Source organism: Monomorium pharaonis, chromosome 5 (genome assembly GCF_013373865.1).
Source record: "Monomorium pharaonis isolate MP-MQ-018 chromosome 5, ASM1337386v2, whole genome shotgun sequence".
NCBI classification, from domain to species: Eukaryota; Metazoa; Arthropoda; class Insecta; order Hymenoptera; family Formicidae; genus Monomorium; species Monomorium pharaonis.
The window spans coordinates 19,402,500-19,428,221 of NC_050471.1; the positions used below are offsets into that span (position 1 = coordinate 19,402,500).

At 33.5% G+C, this 25,722-nt stretch overlaps 1 protein-coding gene across 6 annotated transcripts in view; it reads left to right on the forward strand.

Annotated features, from left to right (window-relative positions):
* Positions 1-24,847, forward strand: part of LOC105839210 (thioredoxin domain-containing protein 11) — a 62,655-nt gene extending 37,808 nt beyond the window's left edge. The window contains exons 6-9 of one of the 6 annotated variants that reach the window (XR_004963237.1): positions 4,855-5,291; positions 5,398-5,716; positions 9,287-9,510; positions 9,592-10,119. Coding sequence is in view for 4 of the 6 variants with exons in the window: in XM_036286773.1 (XP_036142666.1) it covers positions 4,855-5,291; positions 5,398-5,716; positions 22,731-22,964; positions 24,483-24,503 (1,011 nt within the window). In the remaining 2 variants the exon portion in view is untranslated. Of the gene's footprint in view, positions 1-4,854; positions 5,292-5,397; positions 5,717-9,286; positions 9,517-9,591; positions 10,120-22,730; positions 22,965-24,482 lie in introns of those variants that run through there. The other 5 variants (XR_004963238.1, XM_036286773.1, XM_036286775.1 and 2 more) reach the window with 5 other exon arrangements.
* The last annotated feature ends 875 nt before the right edge of the window (positions 24,848-25,722 follow it).

The window sequence follows — 25,722 nt, forward strand, 5'->3', positions numbered from 1 at the left end:
AATTTTCGAGTTCGCGAGGTTCTCTTGTTAGTTGGATGGTACAGTTTTTATTTTAATCTTCTTTGCGAAGTCGCGAGATTGTAGCTTGGCACGTGTGTTGTGATCTGTTGTGTTATATCTTGTTCTGCAGCCCGTAGCGCGACGAATTTTGTAGTTAAAAAGCATCTAGCGTTTAATGTTAATTTCTTAGATCGGTTTAGGCTGTATTTTTTTTCTTCTTGATCTGTGCAGGTTATTGTTACGTATTATTCCTTTGCAGTAGAAAATAGTCAGGCCCTTGGTTCTGTTAGCGTTATCCAAACTATTTTGTTCGTTACGAGATGTCGGGTTTTGCAATTTTTGTCGTGCATTTCTATGTATGTATGTCTGCACTTCGTAAGGTGCGTTTTCTTGCATGTGATATATGGGTTGACCCTGGTCGCACGTGTAAATATCACGTTCCCGTACACATGTGCTTAGTTCGCGTTCATTCAACACGAGATAGTGGTGGTTTTCTTTATCGATACCCAGCTTCGGATGTGCGATTTTTACTATTGTGAACACGTTGCCACGTGTAGGTAGCGGTATCACGTTGACGATTTCCTACTCTGGCTGAGTAATTATTGGGATCGTATACACGAAGGAGCTGTCGGAATATGCGCTTGTTTTTACGTATTTCAGGATAGTTCGCCAATTCTTGAGCTCTACCTTGAAAGGAAAATGTTTTTTTTTTTGCCAATTGTAGGGTGGCCTCGTCCAATTCTTTGATCGACGAGTAGTAAGTGCGTCATGATTGTTGCATCCCGTGAGTGTGTGATGCTCGATGAGTCTTCTATGTCACTGGTTAAATCTGTTATTATAGCATTGATAAGGGTTAAATATTCGTTGATTTCCTTTTGTAGTAGAGTGTCGGTTTGCTTCTGACACTCCTTGACGGATTTGGATCAAGATGTTAGCCAGCCGATTCTCGTTATAACTTAATGTTTGTTCGAGTGATTTTAAGTGTCCTATGGAGTTGTTTATTATTTTCAGTTGATTATTTATAACGTGGTTATTTACCCTCTGATTATTTTACAGCATTTTCATCTGCTCTTTTATTCTTTTTGCATCTTTGGTATCCATGGTCCCGAATAGTTTTGCTTATGATGCCAATGACGTTTATTTAGTTCGTTTGCTTCTGGGGTATTTATATATAAACATTAGTCGTATCATTGTCGCTATGCCCTTCGTGTTTTTCTTGTGTAATATTTCTAATGTATTTCAGCACATCCTCAGGGTATTCTGCGTCGTTTTTCCGAAGCATTCTTCCGCTTGTTGAATATGGTCTTGTAACAGCCATCATTACCAGTATCATCAGATTCTGATGAAAGCAAACGAAGCATGAATTTGGTTATTTTATTTTACCTTCCCCAACGCGCGCGCGCACATATGTGTGTGTGTGTGTGTGTCCGTTTTACTTAGCCTGCTGTGTCCATTCATTACTGTGCGCATCTGGAACTCACTCGATTGTGCACATAAACGGTCGGACACAGTAGTATTTCTCGATCGGACACAGTCCCGATTGGACACGGACTTGGACACAGTTCCGATTGAACACGGACTCGATTGGACACAGTCCCGATCGGATACAGAGAGGCCTTTATTTGCGCACAGTACAATTGGACACGTTGCAATTGCCCACCGTGCTATTAGACACGAAACATTGCGCACCGTTCGATTGGACACAAGTCTTTTGCGCACAGTTCGTTTGGACACAGTTCTATTACACATCGTTCAATTGGACACCGTTGCTTTTGGACACAACGCATATTATTAACTTATTTAAATAAACAAACGTGTTACGTGTTGGACATGGTTCTTTTGCGCACGGTTCAATTGCGCACGGTTTTTTCGCGTACCGTTCAATTGCACATCATTTAATTGTGCACCGTTCATTCGCGCACGGTTCTTTCGCGCATCATTTAATCGCGCACGGTTCTTTCGCACACCACTCAATTGCGCACTGTTCAATCGCACACCGTTCAATCTCGCACGGTTCTTTCGCGCACAGTTTATTCAAGCGTATCTTGAATATTTATACATTATGACTGTTGATACATTTAGACTGGATTTCCATGGCACGTATTTTTCGCTGATAAGTTCGACGCGTTTTCGCTTCAAACGAACGAATCTGACAAAAAAAAGCGTTGCTCTGCCTTGCGAAACGAGATATTAATCGTTAAAGTCCACTATTTGACAGATTATGAAATCTGTCATTGACGAAATGTAATGACTTGAGCATGCGCAGCGTCACATCTTCATGCTTCTTGGCCACAAGCGCATGTTCTGTTTAGCACAAGCCATGCAAAAAATGCGCGAATTTCAAATGTCTGTATACGTACTTTTACGAGCATCTCGTTTAGCGTGGAAAGTCGCAAACCCATGTGGTGCAGAGAATGCTTTGCACAAACACACACATGCACGCACGCACACACACTGGGGGGGAGACAAGGGAGGGGGCTTTGCCACCCTCCCGCACCCATTCAGTCCAAGTCGCTAACCTATGTACTATCTGTAATGCGGAATCGTATCGTGTGCAATGGGGTCTGTGTGCAATTGAGTCGGTGTGCAAACGCATCGGTGCGCAATTGGATCCGTGTGCCATCGGGTCTGTGTGTAATTGATTCGGTGTTTAATTTAAACGTTATGTGTCTGATTGCTGTTGTGTCCAATAGGGTCTGTGTCCGATCGGGACGGTGTGTAATCGGGACCGTGTTTAATCGGAACTGTGTCCAATCGGGTCTGTGTCCAATCGGGACTGTGACCGATTGGGAAATACTACGGTGTATCCAATCGCTTATGTGCGCAATCGGGAGTTCTATTGAACATCCTGTTTTAGATTTAATAATGTTTTAACGCAATATTTCTTTATTAATATAATGAAAATGATATGAGTGATATAATATATGGATAATTTATACATTATAAAAGTGAATAATATGATAAATTTGGAGATGGATAATTTTTTAAAGTATAAAAAAACCTTTTATTTTTAATATTTTTTAATAATATTTAGTATGTAGCCTTACTGAAGTTATTAAAATTTTGTAAAGTTCTGTTACTTACAAAATGAAAAGCATATTTCCAAATGTTTTAAACATTGTTATGAGGAATATTATTATTGTACGAATTTTAATTCCTAATTTACAAAATAGTTAAACATATCCGCATTACATAAATTATAAAGTTAGATAAAGTTATCAGCACATTACGTAATTTTGTGTCATTTAATGTTAAAATAGAGTTTTAATGTTCTGTTTATCAATTTGCAAAATTATCTATTAAAATAACAAATGTATGAATGTTATTGTTCTAATGAAATAATAAGTAAGGTTTGTTGTTATTATGGTTTATACATGCCACTAGTTAGTTTTAATTAGTTTCAATTTTTATATAGTTGTAAGTACATACTGAATTTAATTAAATAATTAAAAGCTATCTGAAATTTATGTTAATTATAACAAACAAAATTTTTTTTTTAAAAAAAGGTAAAAAAAGGCGCCAAGTGTGTGTGTGTGTGTGTGTGTGTGTGTGTGTGTGTGTGTGTGTGTGTGCGCATCTCTAAGAAAAAAAATTACCTAATATAATATTATATTAGGTAAATTGTTTTATTATTTTATTGTTTTATTATCTTATTACCTTCTCTATAAAAAGAATGATATGAAGTAAATGCGCAAATTATGCGTCAACCTTGAAACTGAAAAAAGATAGACCAAGTACATAAACGCGTACTTTTAAAAATAAATTTAAGATCAATACAATTAGTCAAGTATATTAAAAAAAACATTAAATAATTAAATGATTAAAATTAACCAACGGGATTATAGTGAAGCAAAAACTTGGCGTGCCCGGCTCGCATTTTTTCTATATTTCCATGACTATGTTATTGATATCAATCAATAAATGTATACACAAGAATGCGATTAATGTGACTTTGGTATTGTTTTGGGCGGGCGGGCGGCCATGCGTGCGTGTGCGCGTGTGTATATACATACTTATATTTATGTACATACATACATATACATAAGAATACATACATACACATATAAATATTATTACATAATATAATTTATTTACATGTATATTTTTACATCGATTTATAAAGTGCAAAAATTTAATTTTAAGGACTGATAATGCTAATAATTTGAAAAACAAATTTTATTTATACTTATTTATACTTATTAATATGTAATTAATAGATATAAAAAAGATATAATTTTTTTCGATATTTTTTAGTTTTTGGGAGTCATTCCACAAAACAAAGTCTGTATCTTTGATACTATTAATGTTGTAATTCAAGACCACAGACTTATTTACTTGATAAGGGCTCAAATAGAGAGTCAAAATTATAAATACGTTATAGATTTTGAATAAATTATCGCCAATTTGATTGTCTATGAATCTATTATTCTAAATTGTTTAATTACTACTGGTGACAACAAATTTCGTTACTACTATTAATAGTAAATAAAATTTTGTTTTATAACTTTAAAGTACTCTTAAAACTGTTCGACTTTGGTTAAAAAAATTTTTGTCTATCTTTTGTAGCTTTGAAGATATTTACCTAAAAAGCAAAAAACCGATTTTTTCCGAAGGGGTGTTTTACCCCCTTAAAGTGAAAATTAGCAGAAATTCATGCTCACGTTTTTATATTTTTAATACACTTAATTTCCTATTTTAAATAAATTATGACTAATTTTATTAGGTATTTTGTAGTTGCCGCTCTTTTTTTTAATTATTTTATTATTTGATATTTATGGTAAAATATAATGCATATTCTTACAAAATGTATATTTAAAACAAATAATTGTCTTATATTGAAATGTTGTTTTTTAGGTAAGGGAGATCGGTTTGCAATATTACAACTGTGCGGATAGTATGCTAGTGAAAGATATAGTAACACGTCTGGAAGCAAAACGACGTACAGCAATGATTCGACACTTTTCTAGGAATCAAGAATGTGCCAATCTAAAGAAAAATAACACTTATACCGAGCAAATAACGGAATCAGTTGCTAGCATATTAATTCAGCAGTGGCTTAACAACAGTTGTTGTGCAAATGTTGCAATGAATAAATGTCTTCTATGCAAGACAAACATAAATTCATTAGAGAAAGAAATTTGCACAGACATTTCTAAAAAAATTGATAATGTCTGCAAAGATACTGATATATTCACAATTCCTGTTACGATCAAACAACATGGAAAGCAGATATATAATTATAACAAAAATTATGTATCAATAAAATTACAAAAAGAATCAAAATTAAAAAGGTAAAATATGTTTATAGGTATATATCGTAACGACAGGTATATGTCGTAAATGTAAGCATTGTTTTGAAACAACTTGCTTAAAATAAAGAAATTATTATGTTTTAAGGCTGCATGCAGATATAGAATATGAATCATCATTATTGAAGGAAGAAAACGATTCGCGATCCGCAACCATGGTGAGAAGAGATTTTTTAAAAGAGAATTGTAAAAGATGGTTGGCTGGGAATGATTATCATCCATCATTATTTCCACGAGATTCTCCAAGACAGTTCAATATCAGCTTAAAAGAATCAGTGTGCAAAACTAACAAGACATTAGCATTGATAGCTATTGATAGTTTGCATTACTTCCATTTTGCAGAACATCTTGGGATTGATATCTCGAAACGGAAAAATAAAACCACTGTTGTTATCTTGGATGCTGCAGTAAGTTTTAACAGTGTTATATTTTAAAAAATAAAAAAAATTTTTTACGGCTCTACAATTAAAAAAAACAAATAAAAATATGTTGCCATTAAGAGCCTGCACTGGGTGTGTTTGTGCAGTGTTATATTTTAAGAGTGGTTTTATCGATGTAACTATTGTACATAATTTTGATTAACACATAATATATATAAGGTACGCAAACATTTTGACTCACAATTCAAGTCTTCAGTGCTGTTTTAACACAATAACAGTGGAATTCAGGTTTACATTGTATGTTCTATCATTTTATGGAAGATTTATTTTTTTCCCAAACAGAATGATAAAACACTAAACAGTAAAGTTAACAGAAGTGAAACTACTAGAATTACAAGTCGTTATAAATGATAAACCGAAATACAAAAAATTAAAACTTACAATGAGAACCAGCTGGATTTCAGTCAGATTAGAAATATTATGTGTAGGGACTCTTACTTTTTAATGTTGATAACAGAGTGAAACAAGAAGGATGATTTTGATCACATATCTTGCACAGAGAGTCTATGTTAAAGAAGTGGGGGGAAGGAAGGAAGGGAAAGCGAGTAGGAAATAGGAGCGGGTTGGAAAGAAGAGGGAGAGAAAGAAACGAAGGAGATAGGAAGCATCACTAAGAAATGTTATTTAATAAAGCCATCATAAATCGGATCGACTAACTCCGTATCACATTGTAAATTAAGGCCCTTTTTTGTTTTTTTATGTGAATAGTTTCGGATATAAGTCTCTTAGACAAGTTATTTTTTTTGTCCAAAATTAGAACTCTCTCTCAATCCAATCCGTGTAAAAAATCAGTTCTATGGTCAGTGATTACAAAGGTCTGAGTTGAGTTTCTAAACTTCGCACGGCCCCGTGAGTGCATGCGAGGGCACCACGCACGGACATGGGGCGCCGTGTGAGTGGAGTCGCAGGCGCTGGGTGAGCGCGGGTTAGATTTGTTTATTTCCTTAACTACGCGGTTGACGTGATCTTTTGCGGACGTTATTTTTCTTTCTGTGTGTTCGACCATTGAAATTAGCTGGAATTTTCTCTTCCATTGTTTACTAAGCTCGAAATAGAAGTTTCTGGAGAACGTTCATCCCCTTCTGGCTTCCGGAATGGCGAGAAAAACTTAAGATCCGTCCAATTAAAAGTTTGCAATTATTGTCGGAATCCTTAAAGGCACACCAATCACCTAAATGAACATTCTCACAGTGACACACGTTATTGATTGTTTCTATATGACTTTCAGAATTAAAATTGTCTTCTTTTTGCTTTATTCTATGGATACTATCAGAACTAAGTTTAGAGTGACTATTACTTAGGAGCCAACAAAGCATTGTTTTACGAAGAACAATCTCTTTTCTTTAGTGTTGTCGACATAATTTATAAATGGACTTTTGAAGATTCAACTGTGCTTCTTGTCTAGTACAAATATCTGCTAGCAATATGTCTTCTTCTATGTCTGCTTCTTCACTTGCTGACACAATGGGATTTAAAATAGGTTTGTCCTGAGTGATTTTATGTTTCAAATGATAGAGATAAAGAGGCACAGGAGGAGGAACTTTTTGATTTATTTTCAGTTTCATGCCGAGAGCCTTAGCTTCAGAAATAGCAAATGCTTTGGCCTTCTGAACTGACTTAATTATATCTTTATCACAGGGGAGTTCACATACTGGCAAAGTTAAGGAATTTGGTTGTTTATCATGAAGTTGGATTCTTATTATTTTATACAAGAGATCAACCATATCAAAGTTAACAACTGTGCTAAAAACAATTGTAAAGGACCTCATAGCACAGAAGAACCCTTCACATGGTTGAGAACTGAAGAGTCATGGCAGGAAAAGCTCTGGTCTTCTTTCTTTTCACAGTTTTCGTATTAGAACTACAAGTGCATGTGCATTAAGTTCTATACATAGATAGGTATATGTAGTTAAGAAATTTTTACTTGTGCTGTAACCATTTTCTTGAAGCCATCGCCTCCAGATGCGAAGAAAAAATATATTTTTCCAAATGGCACTTATGCGTTCAGCAAGGTTTTTTAGGAGATATGCATCAGAAATGTTTCTTAATTATAACTTCTAGATACATCTTCGTAGCTATAGCGTTAGGTATATTGGGCAATAGATGTGACACTCTTACTGACATAATTTTCTCTGCAGCATTGAAATTTATTTTGTTATTAGCTTTTAAATAAGATTCAACTAAACCATGTTCTAGCTTGGAGTCTTCCTGCATGAGTATTCTCAAATTGCGTCGAAGAAACAACATGGCTACCCATGGACAAAACTATTGAAGATTTTAGAAATCTTGTTTTTAATTTGGTTATAATGTGCACGGTGTCTTGAATATACGAAATAGTCTGATTAATATCTTGGATAAACCAATCACACCATTCAAGTGGATTGTCAACAGCTACTGGGATAGCATTTTATCTCATTGCACTTAATAGTCGTGTATCAGCATCTGAGGAGAATCCAAGAATATCAATTCCATGAACAGAAGATTCTTCCCTCATCCATTTCCGCCGTTTCGCAACCACATCAGAATCAAATCTGTTATTTGTGCCATAAACATACAAACAAAATGTAGGAGCTGTTGGAAAGAGAGGTTGAGACATAAGCGTTAGATTTTGGGACATGAATTAAAATAATTTTGAATAACATCGCTGGATGTAGCTTTGTAGTGAAATGTAATTGGAAGTCCTGTCAAAGAGGTGAGAGGAACAAAACTAACAATCGTGTTGGATGATACATCATATCTAATCATGCTCAGAATTCGAGTTTCATCTTCACTAATGATCACTGTCGGTGGATATCCACTATCTTTAAAATGTCTTTTTTAGTTCCTTAAAACGAAATTTTCCTTCTATAACTGGCTGAGTAGCAGAATTAATGACCTTGTTCAAAGTTGAAATTGAAGAAAATTCGAAGTTTTTTTGCAAAACTTCATACAGCCATCTACCTAACCTACAAGAAATACAAGACTAGCAAATTTAGGAACAATTTCTTTTTTTATCTAAACCCATCCACATTTCTTCCTGCATTTTCTGCATTTGCTGCTGTTCTAACAAGAGCACTAAGAATTTTTGATAGTATGCCAGATATAAGTGTTCTGTTTGTTTTTGCTGTGCCAACTGTTCTGATAAATTTAATAAAGTTTTCTGAATTTTTTTTAAACATCTTTTTATAATTATTTAAGCAGGGAAAAATGATATAATGCAAGGATAATTTTGCGATACCTTCTAAAGATTGCTTATTTCTGGCAGCACGGTAATACTGTTCTAATTTCCACTTATTTGAACAAATGCCTGTAACTAGGCCTTTTTCAAGCATACTCTTGATGCTAATTTGTGGAGCAGTTTTAATTTTGTCAACCGAATGAAAGCGTAAGCAATGCCGGCGATAGTTAGACAAGAGCCATTGTCCCTGATTAAAATATACGGTTATATTTGAATTCTTTTTAAATGCACAACTTCTAACACTACATATGGGACAACAAATTGAAGCACTGGAAGGCTCTCCAGTCTTATGTGCAATGGTAAAAATTGGTTTCTCTAAGACAGATTGATCATCTCAACAAGACCCTTTAATTGATGGATTGATGACAAAATGGTAGCTGCTAATTTGTCTCTTTCACATTGATGGGCTGTGGATACAGGGGATGCAGGCACAATAGGTGATTGCCGTGATTTAGATGACCGTGATTTAGAATCTTTAACTTTACTCCTGATCAACATTTCCTGCTGATTGATCTTTTCCTGCAAACATCATTTACTCGCTGAAGTAAAATTTTATGGCCATTTGCTATTGTAAACAATTTTGAGCATTTCGCAAAAATACCAAGATAGTTTTCTTTACTTTCAGGAGGACAAACTGAATTGACGTATTCTGGCATAACATTGCGTGCAAAAGTTTCAAGCTCTGGTAAATGTTTAGAAGCTTCAAAACCTTTCAATGATTGTTGTTAAATCCTGTCATATATTTAATAGGTTCTTCAAGGACACAGGCAATTCTACATCTATTTCTTTTTCTATGACTTCCCAAAAGTCCTTGCAAGGCTTCTCTACTTCTTCTACTTGCTCTTGATCGTTTTCTTCCTCAATTAGTTTCTCTTGCTGGTTTTTGCTTTTGTCTTGAACTGTGTTGCTCCAAGCTTTTTTCAGTTGTATTCTCTATTTTGTGTTTTGTGTTTATTGTAAACAGCTGTAAATGAGAAAAAAAATTAAAATTTAATTATTGATTTTTTTCATTTTACATTTGGAGATAGAGTCTGAAACAGAGTCTGAAGCCCTTTGATGGCATTTTCCGAGTTGTATAAGCAGCAGTTCTTTATTTGATTAACACATAAAAGCATAATGTATAATTGGAATAAAGATATAAATAAAATCAAAATCATTTTTAGATTAAACTATGGTTTTTTAGCCTAAATAATAAATAGACGAGCCAAGTGTATATCTATCAAGCCAGCATTGCTTAACAAAAAGGTTACAGAGCTGTAATGCGGTATATAACCTAACTAACCTTTTTGTTAATTAATGCTGGCTTGATAGATGTACACTTGGCTCACGTGATTTATAACTCACAACGACTCTACGCTGCCGGAAATTGGGTATCGTTCGTGCTGAGCGAAGTAAACGTTCGTATTAGCAAAGGTACATTGGCACAACAGTCTTTACACAACGTTTTGCAGAGCCTGCAAAACAAATGTTTTACCAACAGAGTCCGAAAAGATCTCGCAGGATAACTTCGAGCTTCGAGAATAACAAAAAAAATTTGTGTAGGCCCGGATTTCATAGAATTTTATTAAGATTTCAATTCGATTTCAATGATTTCAATCCGATTTCAGAGGATTTAGTCGAATTTCAAAGATTTTAACATGATTTTAGCCGGATTTTATGGATTTCATGAATTTTAGTCGGATTTTATGAATTTTAGCCGGATTTCAGCAGGATTCTATGGTGACTTGTACACCGAATTTCAATAGTTGTAAACCCTTTCATTGACCCCAAGCTTTCAATTGAGCCTAGTTTCTGAGATCCGATAATCTCGGGTGCTCGCAAGTCGCGTACTCGCGTAAAGAGCACGGTCGGGCTCGCGCTGCGCGTTTACTTGACGCGAGTCACTACTGTGTTTCTTAATTAAGATATTGGCTGCTTTGCGCTCATACAAGGATGGAATGAAAAAGAATAATATTGTAAAGCGCATAAGTATTTTATTACAATTAAATGTTTTATTATAAATAAATACCTTTTCAAAAAACTTGGCGGTGCTAAACCCTCCGAATAAATATATTAATTGTCATTATATTGATTTCCCCTCCCCCCTCCTCGTGCGGGTGTATTTTTGATTTAGCAGCGCCAAGTTTTTTGAAAAAGTACTATATAATAAAACATTTAGTTGTAATAAAATATTTATTTGTCTGCTTTACATTATTATTCTTTTTTATTTCATTCTTGTATGGGCGTAAAGCAGCCAATATTTTAATTATAAATACTGGCAAAAGAATAGTAATACAGTAGATGTTTCAGTTCATATAAATATCCATTATTATAGCTGGCGCAAAATATTTTGATATTACTATTTTTATCAGTGCCGGTCCTGGCAGAAGGCAAACGCGTGCCCCGCACGCGGGCGGCCGGTTTAAGAGGCGGCCGAAGGCTGCCCTCGGAGTCTTAATGTTTTACAAAAATTAAGAAACAAAGTCTCCTAATTTGTAAAACGATAATAATGTGTAAAAATAATTACAACACACCCCACATAATGTGAAAAAATAATTTTAATGGAATAACGCAGGGCGGCGAAAAATAGGTTTGCACACGTGCGGCCAAGTATCCAGAACCGGCCCTGATTTTTGTACAGAAAGTCATTATATGTGTATGCGCGCGTGTGTGTAATTTTTTATTTAAAATAATTGTTAGTTTAATAATTAAATTGACATTTGTGTTGGAATATTATGAATACTGCCACGAAAGTAATAAAGTAGATGTTTTAGTTTGTATAAATATCCATTATTATAGTTGGCACAAAATATTTTGATATCATTACTTTGTAGAGAACGTTAATGTGTATATATTTAATTTGTAAATTAATAATTAATATATGTAAATTTAATAATTAATGTTACATTTTGGTTAGAATAAGAAAGTCTGTGATATTACTTAGGTTAAATAAAGTTTTATCTTGGGTATAAGATGTATTTTTTTAGAGGAGCATACACACACTTGGCACCTTTTTTAATCTTTTTTAAAAAGATAATTTTGTTTGGATATCATGTATGCGTGTAAAGCATCTTATACGATAAAAACAACTGCTTTATCATAATCTTTTTTATTTCATTTTTATATTAGGGAGCAACAGTTTTTTTATAACAGTTTTTATATGGGCGCACAGCAATCAATATTTTCAAATCAAAAGCTGGTATTCATAGTTCAATCTTATATTGAAGATCGTCTTAAGTTTATTTTTAATGATTTGTAGTAAAAGAAATAATAATACAGTGATAAACGAAAAACAATTGTAATATATAAATTATAAATACAAGATGAAACTACGAATATTATCTAAAAAGTAGTAATAAAGTAGATATTCTAGTTTGTATAAACTTCCCAGCTAGCAAAAAGACGCAAACTTTGCGCGAAGTTTGCCGCAAACTCGAGCAAACCTTTGCAACAAAATTACGACAAGGTGTGTCCGCATTAAGCTTAGCTTTTGCTGGCAAGGCTTGTTGTAAATAGTATGACACATATTTTATGCAAATAACAGGGTAAAATTTGCTAGTAAAGCATAACAACAAATTTGCAGCAAGAACAAGGCAAACCTTGCTGTACACAATATGATAACAAATTTGTGGCAAGAATAGAGCAAACCTTGCTGTACATAGCATGATAGCAAATTTGTGGCAAAAACAAGGCAAACCTTGCTATGCACAATATAATAGCAAATTTGTGGCAAGAACAAAATAAATATTGTCGAAATTTAGATCAACAAAAATAAAATATTAGACTGATTAGTCCAACATCAAATGTGAATGGTGCAATCGTACTTGGTTCTCTGTTCTCGATGAGCCCCTTTTATTAATCCAGTAGGTAAATCTTTTTCACGAGAAATGCGCCATCTCGAGATAGATAGTAAAGTCAGAAATAAAGTTTAAAACCCGATAATGCAACCCTGTTATTTGCATAAAATGTGCGTCATACTATTTGCGACAAGCCTTGCCAACAAAAACTAAGCTGTTTACGGACACACCTTGTCGCAATTTTGTTGCGAAAGTATGCTCGGCAAGTTTTATTTTGTTCTTGATATCAATTTGCCGTTATTCTGTGCTTAACAAGATTTCCTGTTTCTGCCATAAATTTATTGTCATGTCGTGTAGCAAGGTTTGTTCTGTTATTTGCTTAAATTTTGCATTTTATCGTGTCGAAACAAATCTTGTAATTTCTATACGTAATATTTATGTACAAGTCTTTCTCTGTTATTTGCAGCATCGTGTGATGAAAACTTTTGCCGTAAATTTGCTCGAAACTTTTAGAAAACAAAGCAACAGACAATTACTTGTCATAAAATTGTTGTCAAAATTGAAACAATCCTTGCTGTAAAGCTTTCACGATATGTGATTTTAAGAGGCCTGGCTAGCTGGGTTGGTATCAGTGCATAGTAACCAATATTTTAATAACGTATTCTTTAAAAATACGTATCAGGTTGAATTAGATCAAAAGATTTTTTTTACTCCATTATATCCCAGCTAGCCAGGCCTGTTAAAATCACATATCGTGAAAGCTTTACAGCAAGGATTGTTTCAATTTTGACAACAATTTTATGACAAGTAATTGTCTGTTGCTTTGTTTTCTAAAAGTTTCGAGCAAATTTACGGCAAAAGTTTTCATCACACGATGCTGCAAATAACAGAGAAAGACTTGTACATAAATATTACGTATAGAAATTACAAGATTTGTTTTGACACGATAAAATGCAAAATTTAAGCAAATAACAGAGCAAACCTTGCTACACGACATGACAATAAATTTATGGCAGAAACAGGAAATCTTGTTAAGCACATAATAACGGCAAATTAGTAGCAAGAACAAAATAAAACTTGCCGAGCATACTTACGCAACAAAATTGCGACAAGGTGTGTCCGTAAACAGCTTAGTTTTTGTTGGCAAGGCTTGTCGCAAATAGTATGATGCACATTTTATGCAAATAACAGGGTTGCATTATCGGGTTTTAAACTTTATTTCTGACTTTACTATCTATCTCGAGATGGCGCATTTCTCGTGAAAAAGATTTACCTACTGGATTAATAAAAATGGCTCGTCGAGAACAGAGAACCAAGTATGATTGCACCATTCACATTTGATATTGGACTAATCAGTCTAATATTTCAGTCTAATAATCATTTTTGTTGATCTAAATTTCGACAATATTTGTCCTGTTCTTGCCACAAATTTGCTATCATATTGTGCATAGCAAGATTTACCTCGTTTTTGCCACAAATTTGCTATTATGCTATGTACAGCAAGGTTTGCTCTATTCTTGCCACAAATTTGCTATCATATTGTGTACAGCAAGGTTTGCCTTGTTCTTGCTGCAAATTTGTTATTATGCTTTACTAGCAAATTTTACCCTGTTATTTGCATAAAATATGCGTCATATTATTTACAACAAGACTTGCCAACAAAAGCTAAGCTTAATGCGGACACACCTTGTAATTTTGTTGCAAAGGTTTGCTCGAGTTTGCGGCAAATTTTGCGCAAAGTTTGCGTCATTTTGCTAGCTGGGATTCTTTAATTATTACTTGTGTCACGTACTGATATTATTGTCCCTCAATACAATTCAAGTAATTTGTCCGGGGATGGACAAGTTTGTGAAGTTAATTAATCTTCACCGAAAAGATAACGAATTTTGTGAACTTGATAACGAGGATCTGATTTCTTCATTATTTTGAAATGTGGAAAGTCAATTTTTTAAAGTTTATATTTTAACTTTTTTGCAGTTTACCAACTTGAGTTGGCTTATGTATGATTTTCGGATTAAGTTGATTTGAAGAATTTGAAAGATCAATTTTAATAAGCTTATATTTGTTAAGTTTAAAGGGTTTTTCATTAGAAGTTGGGGTTAGAAGTTTATCTAATTCTGCTATTAACAACAACGGATTACGATTTGAGATTATAGCTTGATTAATTTGATATTTTTATTTTTTAATTTTCTCGCATTTAATACCCTTTTTGGGCATCTAAAATTTAGGAATTAGGTTTAAATTCTTTGTTGCCATGCTTTTGGCAGAGACAAAATTCAGGTGATCTGTTGTCACACTAATGTCAGCGACAGGACTCGAAAGATCTATCTCCACACTTTGGCAGCGACAGAGTTTAGATTTAGATCTTTTGCCATACAAATGGCAGAATTTAAGTAGGAATTTTAAATAATCTTTAACGGAAAACTTGAGTTAATTACTTTTTGTTTGGAAAATGATTTTTGAAACAACAAACCCTAAGGTTTAAGACCTGGCTGTCGCTACAGACTAATTGCAGACTAACAGAGTCGATAAGAAACTCAGCAGAGGTGATCGGAAGAGACTTCAGATTACTGCTTAAGCGCTTTGATTCTTTTATTTATACCTAATTTCTTCCAGCATTTTTCCCCTACGCAAACTTATTTTCTAGTGGAGGAGGAAGGTTTTGTCTCAGGGTGTAATCCTATGCTTAATCGATTGTGATTCTGATATTGACCTGCGCCCGGTACCATTGGAAACCAAATAAGAAATCAATATTCTTCTACTATTTGCTGCATTCCAATGCTTAACATTGAGTTTTAAATTAATTTATTGAAATTAAAATTTATCATTTTAAATATGTTCACGCGTACGTAACACTTGCAATTTTTTTTACTAATGTAATTAAAACTTAAAATGTAATTCAATCAATATTAATAACTATTAATTAGCTTTATTAACCCTTAGCTAGCACACTTCATGGGAATAACATAGCTGGCACACTGGGCCGTTTGAGACCCCAACCATTTAAACGCTTGCAATAGGAGAACTTTTGAGTTTTTTTTACTTACCAAAATTTCTAGATACTCTTCAATTATCAACTTAAATAACAAATTATGTTGTCTTCATGAAATGTTATATTAAGTTATGTTAAAAAAAATAAAATATAAAGAAACTTGAAAAATGACCTTTTTTACTTAAAAATTTTTAACTTTTTCATTTTCCAATATTAAGAGCTAAAATTTTATCTGGATATTCTTGAAATATAGCACTTAAAAAAAAGTAAAATAGTGATTGTTTTAAAAAAGGTATTTATTTTGAGAATTAAAGTGACGAATTTTGATTTTTATATCAATAAATGCTTTTTTCTTATTATAAATTAATTTATTGAATATGACTAAATATTACATTTTAAATAAAGGAAAATGATATCTTTGCCCTTGAGTTTCGAACTCGGTCGGTCATGAGCGCGTGACTCCAAAAGACGCTGCTCTAAAGTGGCATTTTCCAAATCAACGTCTATTTCAAAAAGTGATCGCAAAAATGGCCTTTTTTTTGCCTTTGAATTTAGACTTCTACTTGGTACTAAATGATAGTCTATAACAGTGCTCGGAATTAGTTGCACATTTCGCCTCGATTCCTGAGGCACCGCCTGCTATGCCCCCACTACCGCTGTAGGCTCGACGGCCGAGCCGCCGATCGCGCGCGTGGCCTTGTGTCTCAGGAGCGTTCTACGATAGATATGCCTGGTCCATTCGCGTGATTAAAAAATTCTCTTGCGCTGTGAATAATTTTTTTATTTTTACAGACAATTAAAGTTATTAATAATATTTTTCCTCCTGGGTGATGTGGAAAGCTATTGACAAAATTGCAATTATTACATTGTGTTATATTATGCTCATTATATGTATATACAAATATGTTTATAAACGTAAAAATAATATTAATAACTTTAATTGTCTGTAAAAATAAAAAAATTATTCACAGCGCAAGAAAATTTTTTAATCACGCGAATAGACCAGGCATATCTATCGTAGAACGCTCCTGAGACACAAGGCCACGCGCGCGTTCGGCGGCTCGGCCGTCGAGCCTACAGCGGTAGTGGGGGCATAGCAGGCGGTGCCTCAGGAATCGAGGCGAAATGTGCAACTAATTCCGAGCACTGGTCTATAATGAGTCATGAATCCTCAGAAAGTTTTAGATTAAGCCGGCTTTTTATTTTCAAGATATGGAGGGTCAAAGTTGTTAAAAATGACCAAGTTTTTCTTGAATACCTCAAAAAGTATTAGTAAAATAAAAAAATAATTTAAACAAAAGTTGTTTCAATTAATTAGAAAAAGAAAAGGATGCAATAAAAAATAGGGTATTCCATTAAAAAAAATGGAGGTGATTGTTATATCTTTTTGGCGCCTTCACCTGAACAAAAATTATTATTGCTTTATGATAATCTTTTTGAAACCTTACAATTTTTGATTAAAACATTTTTTTATAAAAAATATATTTTTGGAAATATTTTGGGGTTCCGGTACTTTTCCTCACTCTATATATTTGCATATACCTGTAAATAATCACATAACAGCGAAAGAATATGTTTTTTGAACCTATTATTATGTAAGTTTCTATTTCAACGTTTTAAAACAGTGAATACGCAAGTTGGTGAAATCAACAACTTTGACCCTCCATATCTTAAATAAAAAGGCGGCTTAACCTAAAACTTTTTGAGGATTTATGACTCATTATAGACCATTATTTAGGTACTAAATTTTAGTACCAAGTAGAAGTCTAAATTTAAGGGCGAAAAAAGGGACCATTTTTGGTCCATTTTTGCGGCCACTCTTTCTCTGAATAATCAGAAGTCTGTACAGATTGAATCTTATATTCACTATTGTTTGGATCACTCATATTCTCTTTGAGTAGTTGTTGGCGTATGGGCCGAGACTGTAAATTATACGCCCTCTAATCTACCAGAATAACATAACCTCAAAATAAAAATTAAAAATTTTGAAAACAATGTACTCATTTTTTTCAACGTTCTGATGAAAAATTTGATAAAAACAAAATTTAAAAAAAATTCCCTCCAAAACAACAACTGGCACACTAGGGTCTCTGACGGCATCATTCCGATTCGTTTGAATACCACAACCGAACCGATGCGCTTGAGATTACGTGAGGTATACCACGTGAAAGAATGTTCCTTCAACTAATAATAGATAATAGCAAAAGTGCCATTTCTGCGCTTTAAGAGGGAGAAAATTGGAAGTGAACTAGGTTAAGACGTCTGGTAGTCTACAGTGCCAGTTAAGGGTTAATAAAATTGTTCAATAAGTGTGTTTTTGGTAATATTAGTTTTTATTCTTTGCCATACTAGCAACATACATAATTGCTGGTACTTAGGCGGTAAGAGACATTGTCTTTGTTGCAATGCCATCAACACAATCGATGTACAACTCCATATCACGCGGTATGTCATCTATCTCATCAATAATTAATTTCAGTGTAAAATTTATCAAAGAGCTCAGTTATAATAAATGTTTAATATGTTTAATATTATAATTTAGAAAACAATAAATAATTTTTGAGAATAACGTAATCTGAAAATATTTTAAGATAAAGATATGATAATGTAATAATTATATTTTTTTCTACATCAAATGTTGTACTGAGTTAAAAACGTATTCCAAGCGCTCTACCCTTAAATGTAGAATATACTATTAAAGTAAAAAAAATTATTAAAATATTTTTATAACTCAAAATGCCATTCGCCACTGTGTTGTTCCCATTGTGGTTTTTACATACACAAACGTCGTAACTCGTACAAACGCAGCCGTAGTACTGATTATTTTATAGCGAGTGTCCATCCAAATGAAATGTAAACACGAAAAAACTATATTTTGTATGACGGTATCCGAACAAATACATACATAAACGTAAAATTGGAGTATACGTACCCCATTTTTACTTTATGTCTGTATTGCTCGGAAACTAATAACGTTCTAACGCCAGCTACTGTCTCTCTAGATTTTTAAGACTTTAAATTAAATTATGGTCATTAAATCAGTGTCCAGAGTCAATTCCTTCATCTGCTAAATTAGGAGATAAAATCAAATTAGCTTTGGGCTATAAAAATATCCCGGTTCTTTGTAAAAACGACCCTCCCTGCACATTTTATTTTTTGAGATAAATAAATATTTAAGTATTGAAAATTTTTGTTGACCCTTCTACTTTTGAATGCCGTGTGGTAAATTTAGAAATGCAAAATGATGAACCCAAAATGGCAGCCAAAACAAAGAAAAAATCCATTATTTATAATATAAAATAACATTTGCACATTTGACCTTGAAAAGGGCCAATTCAGATGTGTCCTGATTTTAGGCAGTGTTGTTAACCCTTAAAATACACTCTGGGTTAAAATAACCTGAAAAGTAATTTATAAAATTAAAAATAAAATTAAAATTTATTGATATTTATTTTGAAACAATTGGATTAATCTTAATCTTAAATGTTTAAAAAATTCACCTAATTTTTAGTTTAAAATAATTTATTTTTTTGTCGCAGTAACCATTAAAAGTCATTTTGACCCAGTGTGTATTATACCTATGTCTCATACACGAAGTGTGTATTTTAAGAGTTATAAATAGCATAAATTTGTCTAATCTGTAGCTTACAAAATGTAGTATTTTATATTCTATAAAAGGGTTAAAATAACCTGAAAAGACATTTATAAAATAAAAATAAAAATTAATATTTATTGATATCTATTTTGAAACAATTGGATTAACCTTAATTTTGAATGTTTAAAAAATACTTAACTTTTAATTTTAAATAATTTATTTTTTCGTCGCAGTAACCATTGAAAGTGACTTTGGATTATTTTAACCCAGTATGTATTATACCCATAGACTTATTAGAATAGATTGCTTATGGTGAAAAATAGTGGGTATCCGTCACTGAGAAAAGGATAACTGTCGTTAATATGGGTTGCTATCTTTTTCTAGAGGGCGTAACTTCATAGCAGCGAGGAAGGTCCTTTTTATATTCTACTTCGCATACGCAGCAACTCAACACCATTATTTCAATTGTTTTAATAAAATTATTCACACGTTAGATTTACTAACCTTAAAATATCCGTTTTGATCATCCGATCTTATATGAAGTTCACATCGACAACATGCATACTATGACACGCTCTCGCTCTGACACCGTTATTGGTCGCTATGCTTCCCCACTAATCTGTATTAGAAAGAGATAGAACCTTATTAACGAGTTATCCTTTTCTCAGTGACTTATACCCCCACTACCTTCATAAGCAGTCTATTATAGTAAGTTTATGATTATACCTATGTCTTATACAGGAAGTTTGTATTTTAAGAGTTAAGAATAGCATAATTTTTCTAATCTGTAGCCTATAAGATATAGTATTTTATATTCCAAAAATGAAAAAATATTTTGTTTTTAACAATTCTGCTTTGAGGTTACGTAACGTATATACTTATCACTTATATCAATATGGCCACCATTTTACTTTATTTTTATAATTAGAGTACTTTTTTATAAGTACCTTAGTGACAGAATTAATCACAAATCCGTGATTTTATAGAATATATGGTAACCTCAGAGCAAAGTTGTTAAAAACAAAATATTTTTTTATTTTATGGAATATGAAATACTATATCTTATAGGCTATAGATTAGAAAAATTATACTATTTTTAACTCTTAAAATACACACTTTCTGTATGACACATAAGTATAATACACACTGGGTAAAAAGGACCCAAAGCCACTTTTAATGGTTACTGCGACGAAAAAATAAATTATTTTAAACTAAAAATTAGGTGAATTTTTTAAACATTTAAGATTGAAATTAATTTAATTGTTTCAAAATAAATATCAATAAATTTTAATTTTTTAATTTTTTTTTAGGTTATTTTAACACAGGGTGTATTTTAAGAGTTAACAACATTGCCTAAAATTAGGACACATCTAAATCGGTCCTTTTCAAAGTCAAATAATGTGCAAATATTATTTTATATTAGAAATAATGGCTTTTTTCTTTGTTTTGGCTGCTATTTTAGGTCCGCCATTTTGCATTTCCAAATTTTCCACATGGCATTTAAAAGTAAAAAAATCAACGAAAATTTTCAGCACTTAAATATTTTAGATTTAAAGCTTTTAGGACCATTGACGTTGCTTCCAATAGAAAGGGCTTCCGGATACATGCTGCGTTCTGGTATAGCGTTGCGCTGACGTTTCGCAAACGTTGCAGTTTGCATCATCAGGGCTAGGAGCTTCGATACTGAGCTGTCTTCGATTGTAACCGTCCTTATATATCCCTTGTCCTGGTGATAGGGATGGGGGTGAAGGGAGGGGGCGGAGTGGTTTGTCTAATAGTAGCACAGTTCATGGGCCTATTATTGATCAACTGTTGGCTAATTTTAAGGGAGCGGTGCACTTGCACATGATTCAAATGGACACGGTGCATTTGCACACTGTGCAATTGGACACAAAAGAAATTTTATTAAAAATGTACACCAATGATATGCACACGTAAAATTTGACCACCAGATATTTGCACACGAAAAAATGCCCACCGTTCACTTGGATACGTAAAAGTTGCACCATTCATTTGCACACCATTCACTTGCACACCGTTCACTTGCCCACCACTCATTTGCACACTAAGAAATGCGCACCGATCATTTGCATACGGAAAGATGCGCACAGAACATTTGCACACGGAAAGATGCGCACTGATCATTTGCACACGGAAAGATGCACACTGATCATTTGCACACGGAAAGATGCGCACCGATCATTTGCACACTAAAAGATGCACACTGATCATTTGCACACGGAAAGATGCGCACTGATCATTTGCACACCTTTCATTTGGACACGGTGCTTTTGGACACCGTTTATTTGCACACCGCTCAGTTGCACACCATTCAATTGTACACCGTTCAATTGCACACCATTTAAGTCGTTCTTAGTGTGCAAATGAGTGGTGGGCAAGTGAACGGTGTGCAAGTGAATGGTGTGCAAGTGAGCGGTGTGCAAATGAATGGTGTGCAACTTTTACGTGTCCAAGTGAACGGTGGGCATTTTTTGTGTGTAAATACCCGGTTGTTAAATTTTACGTGTGCATATAACTGGTGTACTTTTAATAAAATTTCTTTTTTGTCCAAATGCACAGTGTGCAAATGCATCGTGGCCATTTGAACCGTGTCCAAGTGAGTGCCACCTAATTTTAATACAATATTGGCTTACTATTCGCTAATTAATATGTGCTGTTCGGAAATTTTTGAATTGATCAATAAAATTACTTGACAATTACAACAATATTTAATTGATCTACAATTTTGCATTACATATTATCTCATCTATCTCATCGACACCAGTGTAAAGTTAAATCAGAGAATAACGTAGCTAAGTTAATTGTTTAATACATCATGCGTGCGTGCGTGCGTGCGTGCGTGCGTGTGTGTGTGTGGTGTGTGTGTGTGTGTGTGTGTGTGTGTGTGTGACTTTTGAAACTAAAATATATTTAGAACGACAAAAGTATTTCGAAAGTTCGAAAGACAAATTGTGAGTAGTTTGATTACACATAAACTGTTACAATATTTGCTATAATGATATTTTAATCTCTTTGAATTTCTTTCAATTAAATAATACTTTAGTATATAATTACCATTAATTTAAAGAATTTCTGATATATAGTGATTAATATAGCGTTATTCTTCACTATCCAAAAGTTAAATTTTTCGCAAAATTCACATGTTTATATTTTATTGAAAACAATATTTCAAAGTGTGTAATGATTTGTACATGTAGCTTGAGCTTTTTTTAAGACAAAAGTAAAAGCCAATAGGGTTATTTGTTTAAAAGTTATAATTTTTGTAAATAAGATATATAGAGATATGAAAGGGTTGAATTTCTGATCCAGTAAATTTTTTTATATTTTTTTAGATTGTTTTTTCTGTAATATTCTCTATAATTTTTTCTTTTGTATTACAGTTGGAGAGTCAGTACGTCATGCATCATGAATTTAGCGAGTTTGCTCTCGTTGATTTTATAAATAATTATACGCAAGGTTTGTTGCAGCGAACATTGCGTTCGGATAATTCAAAACGTTACAGGGCACGAAAATTTGATGAAGACAATGGTAATAATGCAGATTTACGCTCAAAGATTCGTGTGCCAGAATTGACAACAAAAACATTTTTTGACACTATTTTGGATCCATCTAAGGTTAGTGTTTGATTATTGCGTATCGCGTGTTGTATGCGTGTTGCAAGATGGCGAAGAAACATCAGTAATTTTGCCAGAGTTACCGTATGCGAGACGTGCATACGAGTAGGGTAACGAAGGCAAAGGTATCAATTTTGAAGTCCAATAAGTCTTACTTATAGCCTGCTTATGATACTAATAACGCTATTTGTTGCAAGATTGAAGTATTCTCTATAACGCCTATTGCGAACTCACGAAACGCGTCGGTTTGATTTTGGTAGTCGGTAGAATCAGGTCTAGGGTACGCTGTACCCAAGTGTGATAACAGTGTCGTTTTTTGTTGTTTGAGAAACACTTCTATTTTTACGTGGTTTTTAAATTAAAAAGGATAAGGATAGTGTGCGATACTAAAGAATTTTTTTCGACTTACAATTAGTGATAAATTTCTAAGGTTATGTGTGTTGTAAATGTGTATTGTCATGGCATATAATCTACAAAGCAGCCGTATTCGAAACATATTGCTGGAAATTAACAATGCATGCGATATTTGCAAAGCTTCAAAAGATTGGAAGACATGGCTCCAGTATCTGTCATGCTTATAGACTAGTGACTGGAAGGTTTAATTAACAACTAATTCCTTCAAGCAATTTTATTTGATTGTTATGGTACATTGGACCAAGTGGAAAAGCCGCAAGATGCTATTAAATTCAGGGGTACGTTTTTGAGATATAGAGAAAAAGGGTAGGTTTTCACTAAATTTCCCACATAGAAATAAAACCTCCAGTAGACGTCCATTGGACGTCTGTCATGGAAGTTTGAAACATCCAGTGGACGTCCATTGGACATCCAATACAGAGCCACTGGAAATCCATAATTCCGCATTGCGTACGTCCATTGGACCTCCATTGGACGTCGTCAAGGATGTCTACTGGACGTTGTGTGGATCGTTGATGGAAGATTTATGGAGCCTTGATGGATGTCTGACGGATGTTTCGTGGATCATTACGTATGAAAAAATATATTCTTAACAAAATGCAAAAGTACCTTTATTCAAGAATATTTTATACTTAAAATTGAGTATGAATATTTCTTGATTAAATGTATTATTATGTTTCTTATAAATATTTTTTTAAACATATCATTTTTTTAAATAAAAGTTTTTATTTTGTCCTCATTTTTATCAATCTTTTTTATAGACTGATATAGTTCATCAGTCTTGTACTACATATCGATGGCGAAATCTTACTTCCTTCTGCACTCTTGACGAGCCCCTTTTATTCACTTAAAAAGTGCATTTTATTCATAAGAAACACACGTAGCGGCGGATAGTGAAGGTTTTACAGAACCTCGGTGGATGATTGACAGACGTTTTGTGGATCATTAGTAGTGGAGCTTCGATTCCACGAAACGTCCATCAGTCGTCCATCGAGGCTCTGTGAAGCCTCTACTAATGATCCACGAAACGTCCATTTGTCGTCATCAAGACTCCGTCAAACCTATTAATTATCCGCGTAACGTACATAATGGATATCTTTTAAGTTTGACAGAAATTTATTATAGAAGTAAGATGGATCATTTATCTGACTGTCACCATGGAGGTAAATATCCCATAGAGCTATGGAAGTTTAGTGGATCTCTAATGGACGTCCATCTGACTTTCATCATGGAAGTAAACATCCAATTGAGCCATGGAAGTTTACTGGATCTTGAATGGACGTCCATCTGACTTCCATCGTGGATATGGACGTCCCATGAATCTGTGGAGGTTTAGTGGACATCCATTGGCCGTTCACTGGATGCTAATTTCTATGTGGGTTGAAATATCTCGAAAACGAAGGCAAGTACGAAAAAATTGCTAGAAAATATTTTTGTAGAAACTTAAATTTTCCATCGGATATGTATTTTAAAAAAATTTTTACAATTTTTTAAAGTAAAAAAATAAGCAAAAAACGGTGGAAATAAATAACGAAAATTTACAAAAATTTTTAATTTTTACATTTTTGTTTATAACTAATATTTGCCTCAATAGAATTGATTATACGCTTACAAAAACTTAAAGTATACATTATAACGAACAAAATGAGCACTTGTTAAAGTATTTTTCATTAATAGTCACCGAGATATCCCTGACGGAAGTTAAGCATTATTTAGTTTTTCGTTTTTGCGGTTATATTTGAAGAAAAAGTATTTTCTTATATTGCATATGTCTCGAAAACTGCATTTTATGAAAAAAGTACAAGACACTTTTTTTGTTGGCAATTAAATTTTGTATCGAAGGCACGTAAAAAACATTTCTTGAAAAAGTGGCTATAAAATAAAAAATGGGAAGGATATAATTGCGATATTTTTACCATAAAAAATTTTAGTTTTGTAGTAAGCATGACTAGGGCCAGGTTGGCCGAGCGAGGTAGAGACTCTTATATTTAAGATAAATAATACTTTAGAAGTTTGGAATAAACAATGACTTCAAGGATGGTCGATTCCGAGTTCGAAAAACGAACGATGCGAAGACGCGGAGCGAGACGGTTAGTCTGTTCCCAGCGCCCGACTTGTTAACATGTTTTAATAAAGACTAAGTTGATACGAAATCTTTATGTGCTTGCTTGTGCATATTTTACGTTTGCTTATGTCGCTTATGTATCTGCTTACGCACCTCTTCTGCATTACATATATTCATTCTCCTCATCCCTCTTACTACAATTATCAGAAGTGGGATTGAACTCAGGTGCCTGTATTAAGTGAATCGGTGGAAAACGCGGAAATAGAGGCCACAAGAGAA